Below are 19,853 nucleotides of genomic sequence, written 5' to 3' on the forward strand. Positions count from 1 at the left end.
GGAGGGAGGAGGGGGAAGGAGGGAGGGGGAGGGAGAGGGGGAGAAAGGGGGGGGAAGGAGGAGGGAGAGGAGGGAGGAGGGGGGAGGAGGGGGAAGGAGGGGGAAGGAGGGAGGAGGGAGGAGGGGGGGAGGAGGGGGAAGGAGGGAGGGGGAGGGAGAGGGGGAGAAAGGGGGGGGAAGGAGGAGGGAGAGGAGGGAGGAGGGGGAGGAGGGGGAAGGAGGGGGAGGAAGAGGAGGGTGGGGGAGGGAGGGGGAGGGGGAGGAGGGGAGGAGGGAGGGGGAGGAGGAGGAGGAGGAGGAGGAGGGAGGGGGGAGGAGGGAGGAGGGAGGGAGAGGAGGAGAAAGGGGGGGGAAGGAGGGGGAAGGAGGGAGGAGGAGGGAGAGGGGGAGAAAGGGGGGGGAAGGAGGGGGAAGGAGGGAGGAGGGGGAAGGAGGGAGGGGGAGGGAGAGGGGGAGAAAGGGGGGGGAAGGAGGAGGGAGGAGGGGGGAGGAGGGGGAAGGAGGGGGAAGGAGGGAGGAGGGAGGAGGGGGGGAGGAGGGGGAAGGAGGGAGGGGGAGGGAGAGGGGGAGAAAGGGGGGGGAAGGAGGAGGGAGAGGAGGGAGGAGGGGGAGGAGGGGGAAGGAGGGGGAGGAAGAGGAGGGTGGGGGAGGGAGGGGGAGGGGGAGGAGGGGAGGAGGGAGGGGGAGGAGGAGGAGGAGGAGGAGGAGGGAGGGGGGAGGAGGGAGGAGGGAGGGAGAGGAGGAGGGGGAAGGGAGGGGGGACCGGATTCCGCACGGAACCACTCTGTGAAGGCGGTTTCCGTGCGGACCCTCATTTGAACGCACCGGCGGGGCCGGATCGGGGCGCGTTGCCAAGGCGACGGAGCGGCTGGAAATGGGGGAGAACAGTTACTGCATCCGGCCGGCGTTCCAGCACCGGTAACAGGGGCGGGGGTCTTGGGGATGGGGTCCCGGGGGGGGGAGTTGAGTACCAGGGAGAGGGGGGAAGAGGGGGAGGGGGGGAGGCGGAGGGGGAAGGGGGGGTGAGGGGGAAGGGGGGGTGTGGGGGAAGGGGGGGAGGGGAGGGGGAAGGGGGGAGGGGGGAGGGGAGGGGGAAGGGGGGAGGGGGGGAGGGGGGGGAGGGGGAAGGGGGGAGGGGGGAGGGGGGGGAGGGGGAGGGGGAGGGAGGGGGAGGGGGAGGGAGGGGGAGGAGGGGGAAGGGGGGGAGGGAGAGGAGGGGGAGGGAGGGGGAGGGGGAGGGAGGGAGGGGGAGGGAGAGGAGGTGGGGGGGAGGGGAGGGGAGGGGGTAAGGAGAGCAGGGGGGGAAGGAGTTGTACCAGGGAGAGGGGGTGTGGGTACCATGGAGATTGGAAAGCAGATACCCATGGCAGGGGAGAGGATTATTTGTCCGTAATAACGTGTGGCCCAAGCAATGGAATCGTAAAGGATGGAGAGCAACGGGCCTGTGGTTGATAATTGGGCTGTTGGTAGGCACAATGGTCAGCATAGGCAAGATGGGCCGAAGGGCCTGATTCCATGCTGGATGGTAGTCTAACACCACGGTATCGGGGAATCGTGCATAAACATTTTGTGGAAGTTTAACACTGCAAATGCCATGACAGGATAAGGGCTGGGCATAAATTCTGGGTGGTCAGAGGTGCCTTAAGGCATGGGTTAGTTGGACCAGTAGACTAGTATCAGAGACCAGGACTCTCCTCCTTGGTAGATGGTTCAGGTGTTTGAAGGTTCAAAACACTCATTTTCTTTGCTGAACTCCCAACATAATGCCTGAGAATTGAAACAAATCTGTTGATGTTCTGGAATAAAACTATCAATGTACAGTGTGGAGATAATGAAGGAGATGGCATACAACTCTCGTGATCTGAGTTTAATCATGACTTTGGCCATTGTCTGTGTGGAGTTTGCATGCTCTCTCTGTGACTGCCTGGGCTACCTCAAGTTGTTCTGGTTTTCTCCCGTATCCCAAAGCCTTGTGGGTTACTAGGTTGATTGTCCACTATAAATTGCCCCCAGAATAGGCATGCTGGGGGAAAGATTAGTTTGTGTGCAGAAATTTTTTTAAAAACTGATTTGTGTGAAGAGGTAGCCATTGTGGAGTCAATGGAAAAGAAAGCCCAGCTCTGTGCTCAATCTCTCTGACTATAAAAACAGTTTATATTGATGATTCACTGGATTGTGATTAGAAAGCATTTGGCACAACAATGCCCTTCAGTGAGAGAAATCTGTCACTGTATCCTGAGGGGCCATTATGTGACTCCTGGCCCCTAACATCAGGGTCAGCCCTGATCAGTCCTCTGAATGGAGTTACTCGCTGGTACAGAGACCATTAAGGTAGCCTGCGACATCAGTGAGATGTTGCAATAAAATCTCCGGAAACCATACACACATTCCTAATGTTTCAATGACAAGAAAAAGTTCACCTTTCTTCCATTCTTTGTTGTCTTATTTTCTGATCTGAGGATATGAAGAGAATTAGGGACTTTGAGTTAATGCAGGGGGTAACAGATCAGATCTGATTGATAGTTGGAGCAGGGACATGGATCTGTTTGGCCAATTCCTGCTTTTGTGAGTTTTGCTGATTGAATGTCATAATATTATTACAAAATATTTCCTGCCAGCTGGATGTGGTCTTTCCTTGTGAAATCATTGGATCACCTTTTTCCATTGCATCTTCTGTTCAATTTTGGATGTAGTGCTCTGGACAACAATTTAATCCAGAGCTGCTACTTCAGTGTTGCTCTCTGCCTCCCTCTAGCTATCTCTTTTGTTTAATTTCTGCTTCTTGAGGCCTGGGGACTTGTTTGAGTTGAATAATCTATTGTGTCTTTGCTAGTTCTTTGAAAGTGCATTTCACTCAGTCCCACTCCCGTTGTCGCCCTCAATTCTTGGAAATTCCAGATCTTTGAGTATTTATCCAATTTCTTTTTTTATTGAACCTGCTTCTGTGACCCTTTCGAACTGCATTTCAACTTGCTGCTGAGGGAATAGTCACCGAACCTCCTCCATGCAGACTACTTGCAGTTAATTGGTTTCATCTTGCTGGGATTCTTCACCCTGCTTGTACTTTTTTGCCCAATTAGTCTCTGCAGCCAGATTGGCATGCTTCCTTCAGATACTCCCCACAGCCCCTCTTCTTGGCATTCTGTCCCAACTCTCGGAAATAATTAGTTCATGCCCAGCTCAATAAGCAGCAACAGTATGGATTCAAAGACCCGCTTCAGCGATTGCATCATAAAGATCTAAGCCAAGACCCTCAACCTTTTCTTTTTCCACTCACATACTGCCTTAAGTAATCCCTTACTAACCACAGAGACCCTGATAACTGGTAGAAGTCATGTTGGGACAGGGGATGGCAAATGGGAATCTGGAGGACTCGTCTATGATGTTAAGGAAATAGACCTTCCTATTGGTCGAGGGCAGGGGTCCCTTGAAGTCGACACTCAGTCGTTCGAAGGGGCACATGACCTGGATGAGGTGTACCTTGTCGGGCCTGAGGAACTGTGGTTTACATTCTACGCAGACCTGATAGTGTCTGGTCAGAGACCTGACATCCTCAATGGAGTACAGGAGGTTCCGGGCTTTTATGAAGTGGAACAATCTCATGACCCCAGGGTGGCAGAGGTCATTGAGGAGGGAATGGAGGTAGTAGAGATGTGCGCTGGCACTCATCCCCCGGGATAGGGCATCTGGGGGATCGTTGAGTTTGCTTGGTTGGTACAGGATATCATAGTTATAGGTGGATAATTCGATTCTCCACCTCAGGATTTTATCATTCTTAATTTTACCCCGCAGTTTTGTGTTAAACATAAAGCCGATGGTTTGTTGGCCCGTCAGCTTGGCCTCAACGATCGCCTGTGCTTCCTTCTCAACTGAGGAGTGCTTTGTCTCCGGGCCATGGAGGGTGAGGGAAAAAATGCTACTGGCCTGCCCGCCTGGTTGAGAGTGGCAGCCAGTGCGAAGTCGAAGGCATTGCTCTCCATCTGGAATGGGATGGATTCGTCCACAGCATGCATCGTGGCTTCAGCAATGTCTCCTTTGATTTGGTTGAGTGCTGCCCGAGCTTCTGCCAATAAGGGGAAGCTTGTGGACCTTACTAAGGGATAGGCTTTATCGGCATAATTTGGCACCCACTGGGCATAGTAAGAAAAGAACCCCAGGCATCGTTTCACTGACTTGAGGTTGTGTGGTATCAGGAGCTCCATAAGGGGATGCATGGGGTTGTGGGCAATGACACCATGAACCATGATGCAACTAAGGAAGGCCAGGCGAGTGGTACTAAACACACACTTCTCCTTGTTATAAGTCAGGCTGTGCTAAGAAATTTTGCCAGGTTTGATTCGTGGTCCTGCTGGTCATGGCCGCAGATGGTGACATTGTCAAGGTTGGGGAACATCGCTGTCAGTTTATGCCTGTCTACCATCTGATCCATCTCCCTTTGGAACTCTGAGACCCCGTTGGTGACTCTAAAGGGGACCCTGAGGAAGTGATAAATCCTGGCACCCGCTTTGAAGGCTGTGTATTTGTGGTCCGCTGGGCGAACGGGGAGGTGGTGGTATGCTGACCTCAGGTCATTCGTGGAGTACACTTTGTACTGGGTTATTTTATTGACCATTTTCGCTATCCAGGGAAGGGGTTAAGCATCTGGCTGGGTGAAGTGGTTGACCGTCTGGCTGTAATCGATCACCATGCTTCCGCCCTTGACCGCTACGACCTGGGCTCACCATGGGCTTGAACTGGGAGCTATGATCCCCTCCGTCAGGAGTCCCTGTACCTTGGACTTTATAAATGCCCTGTCCTTGGCACTATAGCGCCTGCTTTTCGTCGCGATGGGCCTGCAGTCTGGGGTCAGGCTCTCGAATAATGACAGAGGGGATATGCAGAGAGTGGAAAAGCTGCAGGTGGGGGGAAACTGTCGGGGAGAGGGGGTTGTATATCATTATGGGTGGTTGCAGTCCTCCAAACGCCATCATCATGCTCCTAAACTAGCTCTGGAAGTCAAGGCCCAGAGGATCAGTGCACAGAGCTGTGGTATCACAAATGAAAGTTATCATAACATTCAGACCCCCACCATTAACGAAGCTACACAAGACCCCCGGATCTCTGAGGATTGGTCCTTTGCGACCATAGAGATGGTGCCACTCGTGGGTCTGACAGAGAGAGTGAGTTTTTGGGCATTGTGCGGGTGAATAAAGCTCTCTGTGCTCCCACTGTCAAACAGGCAGTTCATTCTTTTCCCATTTACCTTGATCTCCATCATTGAGTGGGTGGTCGGATGAGGGCTGCCCTGGTTCAGAGTCACGGAAGCCAGGATCGAAGGGGAGGGGAGGCCCAACTGGTAAGATGGCAGCCTCCATATTGACCACGTGTCACATCGGAGGAGGAAGGAGGTAGTGACATCATCCGGGCGGCGGAAGGCGGAGGTGACGTCATCCAGGAGTGCAGATGAGATGCTAGATAAGATGGTGACTCCTGAGTCACACAAGCGGTCGAGCCGTTCGGGGCCGGACGTGACGGCTGCCTTGCTTGGAAGGGTTTGGTCTTACAGACACGCTCGTAATGTCCTTTCTTCCCACATTCTGAAAAGATTGCCTCCTTAGCCGGACAGAGGCATCGGAGGTGCTTCTGCTAGCCGCAGAAGTGGCACCTTGGGTGTCTGATTGCAGCAGCGGTGGGGTCATGTCTCGCTATTGTAGATGCTGTCCATGATGCTGGGTCCTAACGTGGCGGCGCCCTTGGTCCGCATGTGGAGGCCCCATTCTTACCGGCGATCTCGTCAGTGTTGCGTTGGTCTGAGTCGAAGGTCCTGGCGAGCAAAGGCTCTCTTCAGGGCCACTTGTCCTCGAGCAGTCGCTGACCAATGTAGTCAGACCTCACTCCGGCCACGCAGGCATCTCACCCCAGCTCCTCCACACACTAGGCTATGGGCACAGGGGCTGTAACAGTGCCCTAGCAGTCTCTCCTTGAGGCCAGTCGATACACTTCATTCACCCAGGGTCAGTAGAGGTTGTGGAGCTCAGCTATGGCCTCCGGGTAGTTTGTGCAGTTCCGGAACGCCAGGCACGCCCGGTGGCCCACTCTAGCTTGCAGGACCTTGAGTTTCTTCACAGTCCACCAGACCCACTGTGACTTCAAGGAAGTTTGTGGAACAGACGATCTACTGCTCGTACCGTTCAGCAGCACTGGGCGTCTGTGGTTCGATTTTGAATCTCTGGGGTCTCAGCAGCTTGTTCATCCTGTGTGGAAAATTGATTTGTATTAAATTGATCCGCACTATCAATAACTCCAAAGGCTGAGTGAGGAACGATAGGGTTTAATACACATTAGATTTCAGCCGGCCCAACTCCATGTGCTCGAATGAATAGAAGGTGGTGGGGAGGTCGACCTTTATGGCCAGGTCACATAGGGAGGGGTTACATTGGTTCGAGTCATCAGTAAGCGGGCCAGCTACTTGTACGTAGAGCAGCAGCAGTGCATGAACACATAAACACATATCACTACATCCTTCTCTCCAGGACTGGAGCTGTTATCATTCCCACTCTGTCTGCACCACAAATGTTCCACTCCTACCACTGCCTCCTGACATGGTGAACAATGTCCAGCATTCCCTGTCTTTGGATCAGGTTTTCATATCCACAGCCTTGTGGTTTCACTGAAATTCACAAGTTAATGGAGTGTTGTTGGTAAACCCAGTGGTTTTGGAAGAAATGGAGAATTCAGGGACAAACCATTGGCCTCTGTATGATCAGAAAATGTTTAATTCTTTTGCGATTTGAGGCAGTTATCTCCCTGGTACAAGTAAGATAGCACAGAGCACAAAAGATACTGGGTGGAATATGCTAATGGAGAACATTGTCAATAGGTTCAAGCCAGCCATAGTGAAAGGGAAGATCTACACTGTGCTGAAGGAAGAGCTCACAAACAAGTTTTATGACCCAGAGGAAGTTCCCAGCTTGACCCGGAAGATTGCAGAGGCTATAAAAACTCAAGTAAAAGGTACAGATCATGGCTTGCATGCATGATGGAGACTTCTTTATAAACTGTCTGATGTCAGTTTGCAGCTTTACAATCCCCAATTGCTGCTCTGTGGAGGTGTATGAAAAAAGTAAATTGCAATGGGGGGGGGGGGGGGGGTTGGTGGGATTAATTGGATCCTTAAGAATGTGGACCCTGGGCATGATCAACTTCATCAGTGACGAATTATTATACAAAAGGAGGGTCTTTAACTTGAACATAGAGTGTGGAGAACAAAAATAATGTCATACAAGTAATTTAAATTCCCATGGTGACTGAATGGAGTTTGTTGTGTCCCCATGTCCATTCCACTCCCATCCCCATGCTCCTGAATGCTGTAGCAATTCTATTTTTAATATGCAATACACAAACGTGTTGGAGAAACTCAGCAGGTCATGCAGCATCCATAGGATCAGTGTTTTGGGCCTGGGCCCTTCGTCAGGTATATGCAAAAATAGACAGGTGCCTGAATAAAAAGGTGGAGGGAGGTGGGTGAAGAGGAGAGGAAGGGGCAGGGGGAGGAGTAAGTAAGAGATAATAGATGGATGGATATGGGTGAGAGGGAAGATGAGTATGAAGCTGAGAAGTGATTGGGGAGAGGGCGAGGAAAGGTTGCTGTCTGAAGGGAGGAGGAAGGGAAGGGGTGAAGAGCATTTAACATACATTAGAAAGGTTGGTGGGGAAGTAAGAGCAATTATCAAGTCACAGTGGGAGTTTTTAATGAAAGGAATTTAATGTCCCAAATGAAAAGTGGATGACTATTCAATAAAATCTAAATGTATTTTGGACAAGATGTGAAGAGAACACTGAGGAAATGAAGATGCCAACTTAATGTTTACTTTGTAAAGGGAATCTTTAATTTAAAAACAGTGGCTATTTTAAAACCAGGATAAGATGCTGTTAAAATCATAAACCCAGATTATTTTTAAGTCTTCAGGACTAATAACTGGTTTTAAGCCAATTACATGATCAATGTCTCAGAGGACACTGGTCATAATTCACTGGATTTTAAATGAAGCAACCTTTTGCTTTGCCAGAAATTTGAATGTAAACTGGGCTGATTTTTAAAAAAAATCAACACTTGTGGTTTTGTGCATGCAACTAAGAATTCAAAGAACTGAACTGAATCAAAGAACTACTGAAACTCCGTAGTTTAGGCTATACGAGTTGAAAGAAAAAAAGTTAATGTTTCAGATCAAAAACCCTTCCTCAGAAGTGGGAAGAAAACAAAGAAGCTTCTCACATTTCCTCCATTCCTGCCCTCTGCAATCAACCTGTCTCTTCCCAGGCAGAATGGACACAAGTTCCCTGAGTCCTCACCTTTTATTATTTTCTGACAGCTGTGATGGATTCCACCACTGTTCACAACTTCCTTTCCACTTTCCTCACAGACCATCCTCTCTGTGACTCACTGATTCATTCATTCCATCCCTCCCTGATCCCTGACTCTTCTCTTGCATCTGCAAAAGATGCAACACATGTCTCTGCACCTATCTCACCAGTGTCCAGCCACCTAAACAGCCCCTTACAGGTCACTCAAAGATTCCTCTGCCCCTCCTCGAACCTCATCTACTGCATTTGGTGCTTTTAATGTGGCCTCCTCAATGTTGGTGAGACCAGAGTAGACAAGGTGACCATTGTCCCAAATGGTTATCTTGAACCCTTGATTGCATTCCATTTCGACTTCCATTCCTATTGTAGCGACACGTCAACCAAGTAGAGCGTGAGATTGAAGTAGAACTTTAATCATCCAAGAAACCTAACACAGCCTTGCCTCTAGCCGGGAAGGTCAAAAGTATTCAATAGGCAATCGTCTCACCTTTATAATAGTGAGTGACCTCAGGTGACATTCTATGGCCAAGTGATGAAATGTCATCACACCTATCACAGCCCAGTCCATTCCAGAGTGAGGCCAGCTGCCAACTAGAAGAGCAATGTTCTGCTTGATGAATGCCAATTCAATGGTATTTGAATTTTCCAATGTTCCTTTATCTCTTCTTCTGAGCCATCCAGGTTCTCGGTCCCACCTTTTTTCCTTTTCCCAGATTTCTGGTATCCAGTTTAATTCCCCTCCCCAATCTGGTTCTACCTGCCTGTCGCACACTTTATCCACTGGGTCTCCTAGTTCCTCTCCTCTACCTGGGTCCTCTCATCCCCTTTCTTACTTATCAAATTGTAGCAACTGCAGCTTCTTGTTTCTAAATCACCTCCTGTCCTCTCGTCCAGCCATTCTCAAAGGGGTGAAGGCAGTTGCCACACAATATTTGTAAAAGCCTTGCTTTCTTTTCACATCACGTTATATATATTTTTTATGTAGTCTGTAGAAGAGAAGTACAGAAGAAACCAAACTTCACTGCTTCACAGGAAGGAGGCCCATAAACTGAGCAGATTTTTTGGGGAAGGGAGGGAGGAGAGGAGGAGATCATGGGCAAGAAAAGGTTGAGAATGGCTGCTCTACTTCCACCCTTCCTTATCCCCCATCTGTATGTCTTGCCCCTCCTCATCTCTGTCTCACTTCTTTGTACTGAGTTCATCCTTAATTTTGTTTTTTGCTCTGAGCTTGTAAAGCTGCAGGGTGGGGGTTGATTTCTTCAAGAGAGGAAAACCAAGGTAATGAACTGTTCCAGCATTGTCTAGTCAATGAATGAACGAGAACATACAAACAAAGAGTGTAGGTGTCGCAAAATGTAGAGCAGGATAATATGCCAGGCAAATTGCACTGGGTATGTTCTCTATTCCCAAATTGAGGGGGTAGGAAAGAAAATAAACACCAGCAAGTTGTGCTCGTATCACTTTCTTTGGATGCTACGTGACCTGCTGAGTTCCTCCGACATGGTTGTGTCGTGTTCTAAACACTGCAGCCAGTAGCATGGAGCTTTTAATTTTTGCCACTCTGAAGCATTGTTTACAGATAAGGGTTTATTGTCATGTACATAATTACATTGTAGAAATGCACAAACATTCTTGCTGCCACACACAGGATGTATGAACCGCAACAGTATAAGTTACATTACCACAATATATCAATCCAGAAAAATAAATGATACATGTAACAGGATAGTCAAATATTCACAGTTTCAATAAAAAATTGATGGTTCAATTGCTGTGTCCCTGATTGATTACTCTTTGTGTTCTTTTTTCCGGCAGAGTGTGCATTTCAGCGATACAAATTGGTGGTACAGGTCGTCATTGGTGAACAGAGAGGGGAAGGAGTAAAGTACGTTGGCTATTCATGTTGCACAATACACAAAAGTGCTGGAGAAACTCAGCAGGTCATGCAGCATCTCTAGGAAGCAAAGGGGAACCAGGTCTGAGGCCTTTGTCGAGGTGTGAGCAAAATGCAGGAAGCCGTCTGAATGAAAAGGTAGGGTGAGGAGAGGAGGGAGGAAGGGCCAGGGGAGGAGTATAGGCCAACTGGTAGGCCATCTGGATATGGGTGGGAGGGCAGAAAGAAGAAAGCTGAGGTAATGTGGAGGGGATAGTTCTGAATGGGAAGGGGATGGAGGAAAGGAGGCAGAGAAAGAGAGAGTCATGGAGGGGCCTAATGGAAACTGGGGGGCCATGTCAGCTGGTGCACTCCTACCCATATCCATATTTGACCTCTTGCCTATTTCTCTACCTCTTTCTCCTCTCTTCCCCGCCCCCCCCCACCCATGTTTTTATACAGGTGCCTGCTTTTTGTTCAGACCTTGATGAAGGCCTCAGCCCTGAAACATTGGTTCCCCTTTGCTTCTGATACGCTGCATCACCTGCTGAGTTTCTCCAGCACTTTTGTGCTTTGCACCAGTCACAGCGTCTGCAGACGTTCTTGTTTCACTGGCTGTTTACGTTAAACTGTTTGAGGTGGGTTTGCATGATTCTTTGCAGTCCCCTTTTCCTTGTTGCCTCAGGGCACTTACTCCTAATGCAGTCAGTCCTATGTGTTAAGTATTATTGTACAAACTTCAGTAGGTTCTGTGCAGCAAGAAGGGCAATAAGATGTTCTTACCAATGCAAGGTAGAAGAGGACAAGTAGGAGTAGCCACAGGGACTGATGCTCCTCTAACCTGGTGGAAGCACATAAATGCTGGAGGAGCTCAGCAGGTCTGGCAGCATCCAGAGGAGGTTAAGATACACAAACAATGTTTGGGCCTGAGGCGTGACCCTCCATGTTCCTCCAACAATCTTGTATTTTTACTACAATCACAGCATCTGCAGACTTTCATGTTTCACTCCTCTCTAACCTGATCTCATCCCTGAATGAGACCTTATCATGCCAGCAAACAAAACATGGACCGAGTTTTGTACCAATAGCTTATTCCTTGAAGCTTTTGGTCAATTCTATTTTAATTGTTTCTTTGTCTTATACAAGTATATAATGTACAAGATCGTACTTGCTTAGCCTGGCAAGTATGTAAAACTCACTAGCAATAATTTAGGTTAAAAGTAACACCAAGAATAAAATCAAAAAATAGTAAATATAAAAGGAACAGAAAATAATTCCGTATTCACAGTTGACTGGTGGTGCAAAATGCGCTATTTCAGGCACACAGACAAAACTCTGGTACATCTTGGAGCAGTTTATGGTTGGAGCAGTTTATGGTTGGAGCAGTTTATGGTTGGAGCAGTTTATGGTTGGAGCAGTTTATGGTTGGAGCAGTTTATGGTTGGAGCAGTTCAGGGCCTGATAGTTGTTGGAGAGAAAAAAACACTCTTGAACCAAGAAGTGCTGGATGTAAGTTTTCTGTCCCTGGTGGTTGAGGGAAGCAGTGAGAAGAGAACACGATCAAGACACCATTGGTCTCTCGGCATGTCGGGTGCCTTCTTGAAGCAGCACCTCACATAAATGTCTTCAATAGCAGGGAGATGGGAGCCCGCGATGGGCTTGGCTACATTTGCCATTTTCTGCAGTCTTCTGCGTTCCTGGGCACTCAAGTTTCCAAACCAGGCTGCGATGCCAGTGTTCCACCATTGTTTTGACAGGAGTCAAACTGGAGTACAGTTGATGCGGCATTAAAAGTTGGGGAAAGAGCAGGAAAATTGTACTACTTGAAAAGTTCTGTGTGAGTTGAGTCCACATTCTCAGTGAGATGAATGGCTTCTTTGTGTAATGTCATTCTGTGAATAGGCCATAAGGTATAGGTGCAGACTCAGCCCATCGAGTCCACTCCTCCATTCCACTCCAACTCAGCCCCACTCCCCCACCTTGTCCCCATGACCATTGACAGGTGTCTGAATAAGTCAGAGTATCAATCTCTGCCTTAAATACACCCCACGACCTGGCCTCCACCGCCGCCCATGGTAGCAAATTCCAGAGGTTCGCCATTCTCTGGCTGAAGAAATTCCTCTTCATATCTGTTTTAAATGGGACCCCTTCCATTCTAAAGTTGTGCCCTCTTGTCCTAGGCTCTCCCACAATGGGAAAAACCTTTCTACATCTACTCGGTCCATGCCTTTTGACATTCAAAATATTTCAATAAGATCCCCCTCATTCTATGGAATTCCCAATGAGTGCAGGGCAAGAACTCAAAACTGATCACAATATACCAAGGGGAGGTCTAAGCCTTAACATCACATCCCTGCTCTTGTATTCTATTCCTTGAGATACGAATGTCAGCATGTATTAATATCCAGGAAAACTTTATTTTCCAGAGAGTAGAAGTTTAGAACATAGAAAGTAGTCCTTTCAAGTTTAAGTTTATTACCATCTGACTACAAATACAACCAGATGAAACAGCATTTCTCCAGACCGTGGTGCTTATCTACTCCATTTCTGACAAATTTTGCACAAAATAATCATAGGCATACATAAAAATATGCTATCAAATGTGTATAAGTAATTGACTCCATTTAATTTATGAGACCCAAGGTTGACATTTCATTGATCTCACAGCATGTGGGGAGAAGCTATTTCTCAGCCTGGCTGTCCGGATTTTGATGCTCTTGTATCTCCTTCCTGATTATAGATACTGTATGATGGATGGTAAGGATCCTCAATAATTGAGGCCTGTCAAAGTAATACCACTGGGGAACGTCGTCATTAGAGGAAATGGAGACCCTAGTGAACTCGGTGATTTTGAACAATCCTCTGTATTGATTTCCGATCCGATGCTTTGCTACCCTCCCACGTGGTAGGACCAGAGAGGACACCCTCAACTGTGCTGTAAAATGTTGTCAAGTTGGTAGCCTTGCCCTCCTCAGCCTTTTGAGGAAGTGTCGACAGTCTGTGCATTCCTGACTAATGAGGTGGTGTTGTTTGACAAGGAGAGGTCATCCATGACATGTACACGAAGGAACTTTATACTCTCAATAATGAAACCATTGATGTGTAATGAAGAGTGGTTGACCTTCATCTGTAAGACCACAAGACCAGAAGACATGGAGCAGAAGTAGGATATTCAGCCCATCTAGTCTCCCGGGCCATTTTATCATGAACTGATCCATTTCCCCGCTCAACCCCACTGCTCTGCCTTCTCCCCATAACCTTTGATGCCCTGGTTAATCAAGAACCTATCAATCTCTGCCTTAGAAATGAATTAATTGTCCAATCCTCCTGAAGGTCACAATGATTTCCTTTGTTGTTCATGTTGAGACTCTGGTTGTTGTTCTCGCACCATTTGATGATTCTGTCTGTTGCAGCAGATAAAAAAGAGCATTTTTGAGACCAATTCCTTCATCGCCCATTTCTTTGTGGGTCATAGAATCTCAAACATTTTTAAAAAATGATCCAGGATTCTGTTCCTCTCACCCTAACAGTCAGTTAGTTCCCTCCCCTCTCCAGATGTCAATTCTTCTCGCTTTCCCTGCACACGTCGTCGATGTGGTGAAACCAATCTCAATGATTCAGGATATTTCTTCCAAATCTGGACATGTGGAAGGAGCAGTTTGTCTTGTTTAATCCTCTCATCTACAATTCATCTTTATTTCTCCAACTCCACTCAAAACACACAATTCACTCCAGCCCTTTGAATGAGAGTTGGCCCTCTATCCTGGTTTATCTACCTGCTAAATTCTGTTTGATACTTCTAGGACATTTCATAAGAAGATGAATTTAAAAATGGACATGTGAAACATTTCACATTCTAGTCTGAATGTTCTACAAAGTTCATTCAGGCCAGTGATATGTTATCACTGTCGTAATGTTGGAAATACAGCAGCAAATTTGCTCAATGCCACACAGCACAGATTCGTGGAGAGAAGAATGTTCTTTACATTTCTCTCTTTTGTATACGTATCTTTTTCTAGAGTAATGTGTAAGTAGAAATTCTGCCTGGCCTGTAGGAAAAAGAATCTCAGGGGAATATCTGATGTCCTGTATGTACTCTGACAATAAATTTAATCTTTGACCAGAAAACTATTACTTTTCCTGTAAAGTTCATCGTTATATCTTTAGCATCCAACTGAAGATGGATGTATCCAAGTTCACAGTTAAACATTTCATCTGAAAACATCTCTGATTCCCACTCAAATCTTTGAGACTCACTGGAGACTTCATATGCTGGAATCTGGAATATGCAACAAACAACTCAGCAGGTCGAGCAGTGTCTGTGGGAGAAAAGAGTGGTTGATGTTTCAGGTTGGAAAAATTTTGACCATTCCTTTTCTCCCACAGATGGTGCTTGACCTGCTGAGTTTTTCCAGCAGATTGTTTCCGTGCTCTAATACTTGATGTGGGAATTAAACCCTCAGCCAGCTGATAGGGTTGGAATATTTTGTTAAGAATCGGTGTTGAATGTCCTTGAATTTCATTCAATTGTGCTTCATCAGCTTATGCTGTTATAACAGTTCCTTGCAGATACTTTTCGGGAAAGGCCAGTGCTTAATGCCTTCTCAATGAAGTGCATGGCATATTTCACATTCTTTTGCTTGTTTTTGTTGGAGTTGATTTTGTGCCTGTTTATCCAATGGTATTGAGCATGCATGGCTTGAGCAATGACAACATTCTATTTAAAAGCCTGCCTAAATTTAGCAATGAGGCAAATATCTCTTGAAGAAAGACTTTGTGCTGTGAACCACTAGCAGACCGATGAGCTTGTGCAAGCACACAAGTGCATTGAAAGAAAATTTAGGGAGTGGGTGAATGCAGGAGAATGTTGTCATTCAGGGAATTGAAAAGGATTGGGAGGGGCTCAGGTTGAACAGAGACATTGGTGTGAACTGGGTTGGCCAGCGTCTGCTTCAGGAATTTTGACTTAACAAAAAATTATGAGAGGAATAGATCAGGTGAACGCATGTAGTCTTTGGTCTCTCAAAGTCCTCCAATTTCACTGGAAGAATGAAGTTGTCAAATCAAGTCACGTTTATTTGTCTTTCATGCCATAACTATTGTAATGTACAGTGAAAATGAGACAGTGTTTCTTTGGGGCATGGAGCTGATTATTTACATGGCTAAATTGCAACAGAAACTTTTTTATAAATAACATCACTTATAAATGCCATGTTACATTTCCTAGCCCTGTGTCCACACAGAAGCCTCGCAGCTTGGGGGAAAAACTGTTTTGTAATCTCGTCGTGAGGGCCCGAATGCTTCGGTGCCTCTTTCCGGATGGCAGGGGGGAGAACAGATTGCGGGAGAGGGATGTAGAGTCCTTCACAATGTTTATAGCTTTCTGCAATTAGCAGCAGTTATAAATTTCTATCAGGGCAGGGAGAGACACCTCAATGATCCCCTTAGCTGTCTTTACTATTCTCTGCAGGGACTTGCTTTCTGAGATGGTACATTTCCCGAACCAGGCAGTGACGCAGTTATGGAGGATGCTCTCAATGAATCCCCTGTAGAATGTAGTGAGGGTGGAGGATGGAACCTGGACTTTCCGAAACCTCCGCAGGAAGTAAAGGCATTGATGGGCAATGGATCTAGTATTGGGGACCAGGAGAGATTCTCCGTCAGGTGCACGCCAAGAAATTTGGTGCTCTTGACTAACTCGATGGTGGTGCTGTTGATGGTCAGTGGAGAATGATCCCTCTGGGCTCTTCTGAAGTCAAGCACCATCTCCTTTGTTTTGTTGACATTCAAGTGTAAGTTGTTGTCTCTGCACCAATCCATGAGTGTTTGCACCTCTTTGTTAGCTGACTCATCGTTCTTGCTTATGAGCTCCATCATGTTTGTGTTGTCAGGGTATTTGATGATGTTATTAGAACTGTATCTTGCTGCACAGCCATGGGTCAACCACATTTCAGACTCCCACTTCCCAGCCGCCCCCCCCCCCCTCCGTGACCACCAACTACCCCATCCATTCCAAAGTCTGTGGTTGCTTCAGCAGCTTCATTTCTCACCTCAGCACACAAAGCTGGGCCAGAAGGAAGTCCTTGATCCTGAGGGACTGCCCCAAAAATATTCTTACCTCTGAACCAGAATTTCAAAGGTAAAGGAAGAAAATTTCCCACCTCAGCACACAAAGCTGGGCCGGAAGGAAGTCCTTGATCCTGAGGGACTGCCCCAAAAATATTCTTACCTCTGAACCAGAATTTCAAAGGTAAAGGGAGAAAATTTGCAGGTTGACACCCATAGTAATATTGAGGGAGTACTGCACACTCACAGTAATATTGAGGGTCTGTCATTTCAGATTTATTGTCCGAGTACATACGTGACATCACATACAACCCTGAGATTCTTTTTTTCTGTGGACACGGCAGAATTACCACTCATTGGTACTGCAAAAAAAAACCTGACTCAAAGTACATTTGTAAACAAATAAATCTTTGGCTTGGCTTCGCGGACGAAGATTTATGGAGGGGATAAAAGTCCACGTCAGCTGCAGGCTCGTTTGTAAACAAACTGTCCAATACAGAGAGAATTTGAAAAAATCAATAAAGTCCACAAGTGAGAGTCCTTAAATGAGTCCCTGATTGAGTTTGTTGTTGAGGAGTCTGGTGTTGGAGGGGGAGCCGCTGTTCCTGAACCTGGTGGTTCGAGTCTTGTGGCATCGATTCCTCTTTCCTGATGGCAGCAGCGAGAACAGAGCGTGTGCTGGGTGGCACGGATCCTTGATGATTATTGCTGCTGCTTTCCGACGGCAGCGTTCCCTGTAAATGTTCTCAGTGGTGGGAAGGGTTTTACCTGTGATGTTCTGGGCTGTGTCCACTACCTTTTGCAGAGCTTTTCGCTTGGAGGCATTAATGTCCCCATACCAGATTGATGCAGCCAGTCAGCACATTTTCCACCACACATCCGTAGAAATTTACCAGGGTTTCCGATGTCATAGCAAACCCCTGAGGAGTTGGGGGCTCTGACGTGACATTGAGATACTGTGTTATATTAAAATGTACCAGAAAGATATCAAGTTTAAGTTCAATGTCACATGCACCAAGGTGCAGTGTTAAAGTTTGTTTATCAAGCAGACCAGTGAGATATCCCATACATAGTAGAAGAAATGCAGAGTTCCAGAGACATATCAGTTTGTACAAAGACATCAAAGAATCAGTGGAACCATTCAGAAGAAGAACGGGATAATCATCATTTATCTCAAAAACTCATCCTGGTTTTTTTTTTCAGTTAAAATTGCTGTGTGGAATGGCTGCTCTGTATGCAATATTCACAACAATGACTGCTCCAAATATATTTAATTGGCTGTGACGTGTTTAGGATGTTCTGAAAATAACTAAAGGTATTATAAAAACATAAGTCTGTATTTTCTTAGTAAAGACATGAGTCATTGTACAAATGGAAAATTTAAAAAAAAAGTTTTTTTATGTTCTTTTAGGATGACTGCCCGTTGTTTCTGGGATGCTGACACAGATAACTTTGCACAAGCAGTATACATGAATGTAAGTGCGGTTGGTAACATTGCTGCTTCATGCTGAGAGTGTAGGTGGGATAAAGGATCTCTTCAAATCCAGGAATTGTTCTTCCTCCTCCTCTGTTGTTTAGGAGCAGGTCGCATGCACCTAGTCTATATCCCTCCTGACCGGCTCTGCTCCTCCAGCATTTCCGTGTTTTTACTACAATCACAACATCTGCAGACTTTTGTGTTTCACTCCATTTCCCTTCATCCCTCTCCCATCCACATAGTTGTCCAGAAATTTTCTTAAATGTGAAAATTGAGCCCATATTTGCCACTTCAACTGACATCTCGTTCCACACCCTATCATTCTCTGTGTGAAGAGGTTCCTCCGAAACCTGCCCTTTCTTCCCGTTCTTGTCTCACCTAACATCTGGAAAAAGCCTCCTTGCATTGTATACCCCTCATAATTTTGCATGACTATTCTCAATTGCCTTATCATGGATATCGTTGTTTCTGTTTACAGGACAGTCTGTTTTGTGTTGCTGCCGCTTTCGGCTGCTACCTCTACTAGCAAACCAAGGATAGAACGGAGCTGGTGCAAACTTTTCTGTGTGAATATGTTAAATCTTTTCCATCTGTCCAATAGTTTTTGTATAAAGCGATGCCTAATAGCATCTGCCACAAATAAAGGAGTATGCACTGAATTTGTTCAGATCAATTCCCCTCTTGACATTGTACTGGATACAGACCACCACTCAATATCTCTGCTTGCCTAACTGACCCTCAGGCATCAAGGTCCAAACGGAGATTGGGACCCAAACAGCAAAGTGTATAGATCCTGCCCTGAGTCAGATGCAGACAACCAGTTTGGTTGAAGGATAGGCTGGGGAATGAAGAGGAGGAGAGGGAGCTTTTGTCCCATTTTAAATGTCACTAACATTAAAGCAAAATAATAGTCCAATTTGCCCACACTGATCAAAATGTCCCCCCCACGCAAGACCCTCTACTTGTGTTAGGCCCATTATCCTCTAAACCAGTGGTTTTCAACCTTTTTCTTTCCACTCACCACTTTAAGTAATCCCTGTGCCATCGGTGCTCTGATTAGTGAGGGACAACCTAAGGTAGGACGTGAGTGGGAAGGGAAGGTTGAGAATCATTGCTCTAGCCCTGATTGTTACTGAAATATTTTGCTTGAGAAAAATTGTCTTTGGCCCATTTCCTTTGGAGTTATGAAACTGTGCACATAACGAGTCAATGAGGGACGATAAAAACAGGGGTTCTCCAACTTTTTAAATCCACTCACGTTAACAATGGCATAGGGATTACTTAAAGTGGGATGTAAGTGGAAAGAAAAAGGTTGAAAAGCACTGTGGAGTATAAACCTCTCCTATTCATGTATCAGTCCAATTTTTTATTTGATGTGTAGTAGTGCACGACTCAACCACCACTTCTTGGGTAATAAGCTACACACACGTGAAAGTATTTGGGTAAAGTAATTGAAACTAACTTAATACACAAAAGTGTTGGAGAAACTCAGCAGGTCACGCACTTTTCTTTGTGGCAAAGATGCATTACCAATGTTTTGGGCCTTCGTCAAGGTGCGAGCAAAAAGCAGGTAGGCACACCTGAATAAAATGGCAGGGAGGAGCACAGGCCTATGGGCAAGAGGTCAGAGATGAACATGGGTGGGAGGCCAGAAGAGAAAAAAACTGAGAAGTGATAGGGGGAGGGGTAGTTCTCTGAATGGAGAGAGAAGGGGATGGAGAGCTGGAGGAAAGAAGGATAGGGAAAGAGAGAGTAAAAACACGACGCTGGAGAAACTCAGCAGGCCAAACCATGTCCTTTATATGGCAAAGATAAAGATACAGATCCAACATTTCTGTTCTGAGAACCCTGATCTTTGTAATTTTTATAAATGACTTAGATGAGGAAGCAGAAGAATGGCTAAGCAAGTTTGTGGATGATACGCAGGTTGGAGGAGTTGTGGACAGTGTTGAAGGTTGTTGTAGGTTACAAAAGGCTGTAGGATGCAGAATTGGGCAGAAAAGTGGAAGATGGAGTTCAATCCAGTTAAATGTGAGGTGATCCATTTTAGAAGTTCAAAGCTGAAGGCTGAGTACAGGGTTAATGGGTAGTTAC

General features: G+C 46.5%; 1 protein-coding gene across 4 annotated transcripts; it reads left to right on the forward strand.

Annotated features, from left to right (window-relative positions):
* Nucleotides 1–761: 761 nt before the first annotated feature.
* dynlt2b (dynein light chain Tctex-type 2B) lies at nt 762–18,418 on the forward strand. 4 transcript variants are annotated; one of them, XR_011344383.1, is made up of 6 exons: nt 762–918; nt 6,860–6,993; nt 10,159–10,228; nt 10,679–10,854; nt 17,694–17,757; nt 18,238–18,260. XR_011344383.1 is itself a non-coding variant. In XM_069897572.1 (5 exons), exons 1-4 carry the CDS (start codon nt 875–877, stop codon nt 10,842–10,844), a joined length of 414 nt encoding a protein of 137 aa, XP_069753673.1. In that variant the 5' UTR covers nt 762–874; the 3' UTR covers nt 10,845–10,854; nt 12,957–13,093. The 4 variants fall into 4 exon arrangements, 2 of the variants coding, with proteins under 2 accessions (XP_069753673.1, XP_069753674.1); XR_011344385.1 differs by lacking the exon at nt 18,238–18,260 and adding an exon at nt 17,486–17,597 and having other exon boundaries at nt 17,694–17,763; XM_069897572.1 differs by lacking the exons at nt 17,694–17,757; nt 18,238–18,260 and adding an exon at nt 12,957–13,093.
* Nucleotides 18,419–19,853: the final 1,435 nt, after the last annotated feature.

Source organism: Narcine bancroftii, chromosome 9 (assembly GCF_036971445.1).
Source record: "Narcine bancroftii isolate sNarBan1 chromosome 9, sNarBan1.hap1, whole genome shotgun sequence".
NCBI lineage: Eukaryota > Metazoa > Chordata > Chondrichthyes > Torpediniformes > Narcinidae > Narcine > Narcine bancroftii.

What these genes read in the sequence shown, in the direction of transcription:
- dynlt2b (XM_069897572.1), top strand. Translation starts at nt 875, where the DNA reads ATGGGGGAGAACAGTTACTGCATCCGGCCGGCGTTCCAGCACCG. An exon ending in CGGCCGGCGTTCCAGCACCG is followed by an intron (nt 919 to 6,859) that starts GTAACAGGGGCG and finishes CATTGTCAATAG; the next exon opens with GTTCAAGCCAGCCATAGTGA. An exon ending in TATAAAAACTCAAGTAAAAG is followed by an intron (nt 6,994 to 10,158) that starts GTACAGATCATG and finishes TTTTTCCGGCAG; the next exon opens with AGTGTGCATTTCAGCGATAC.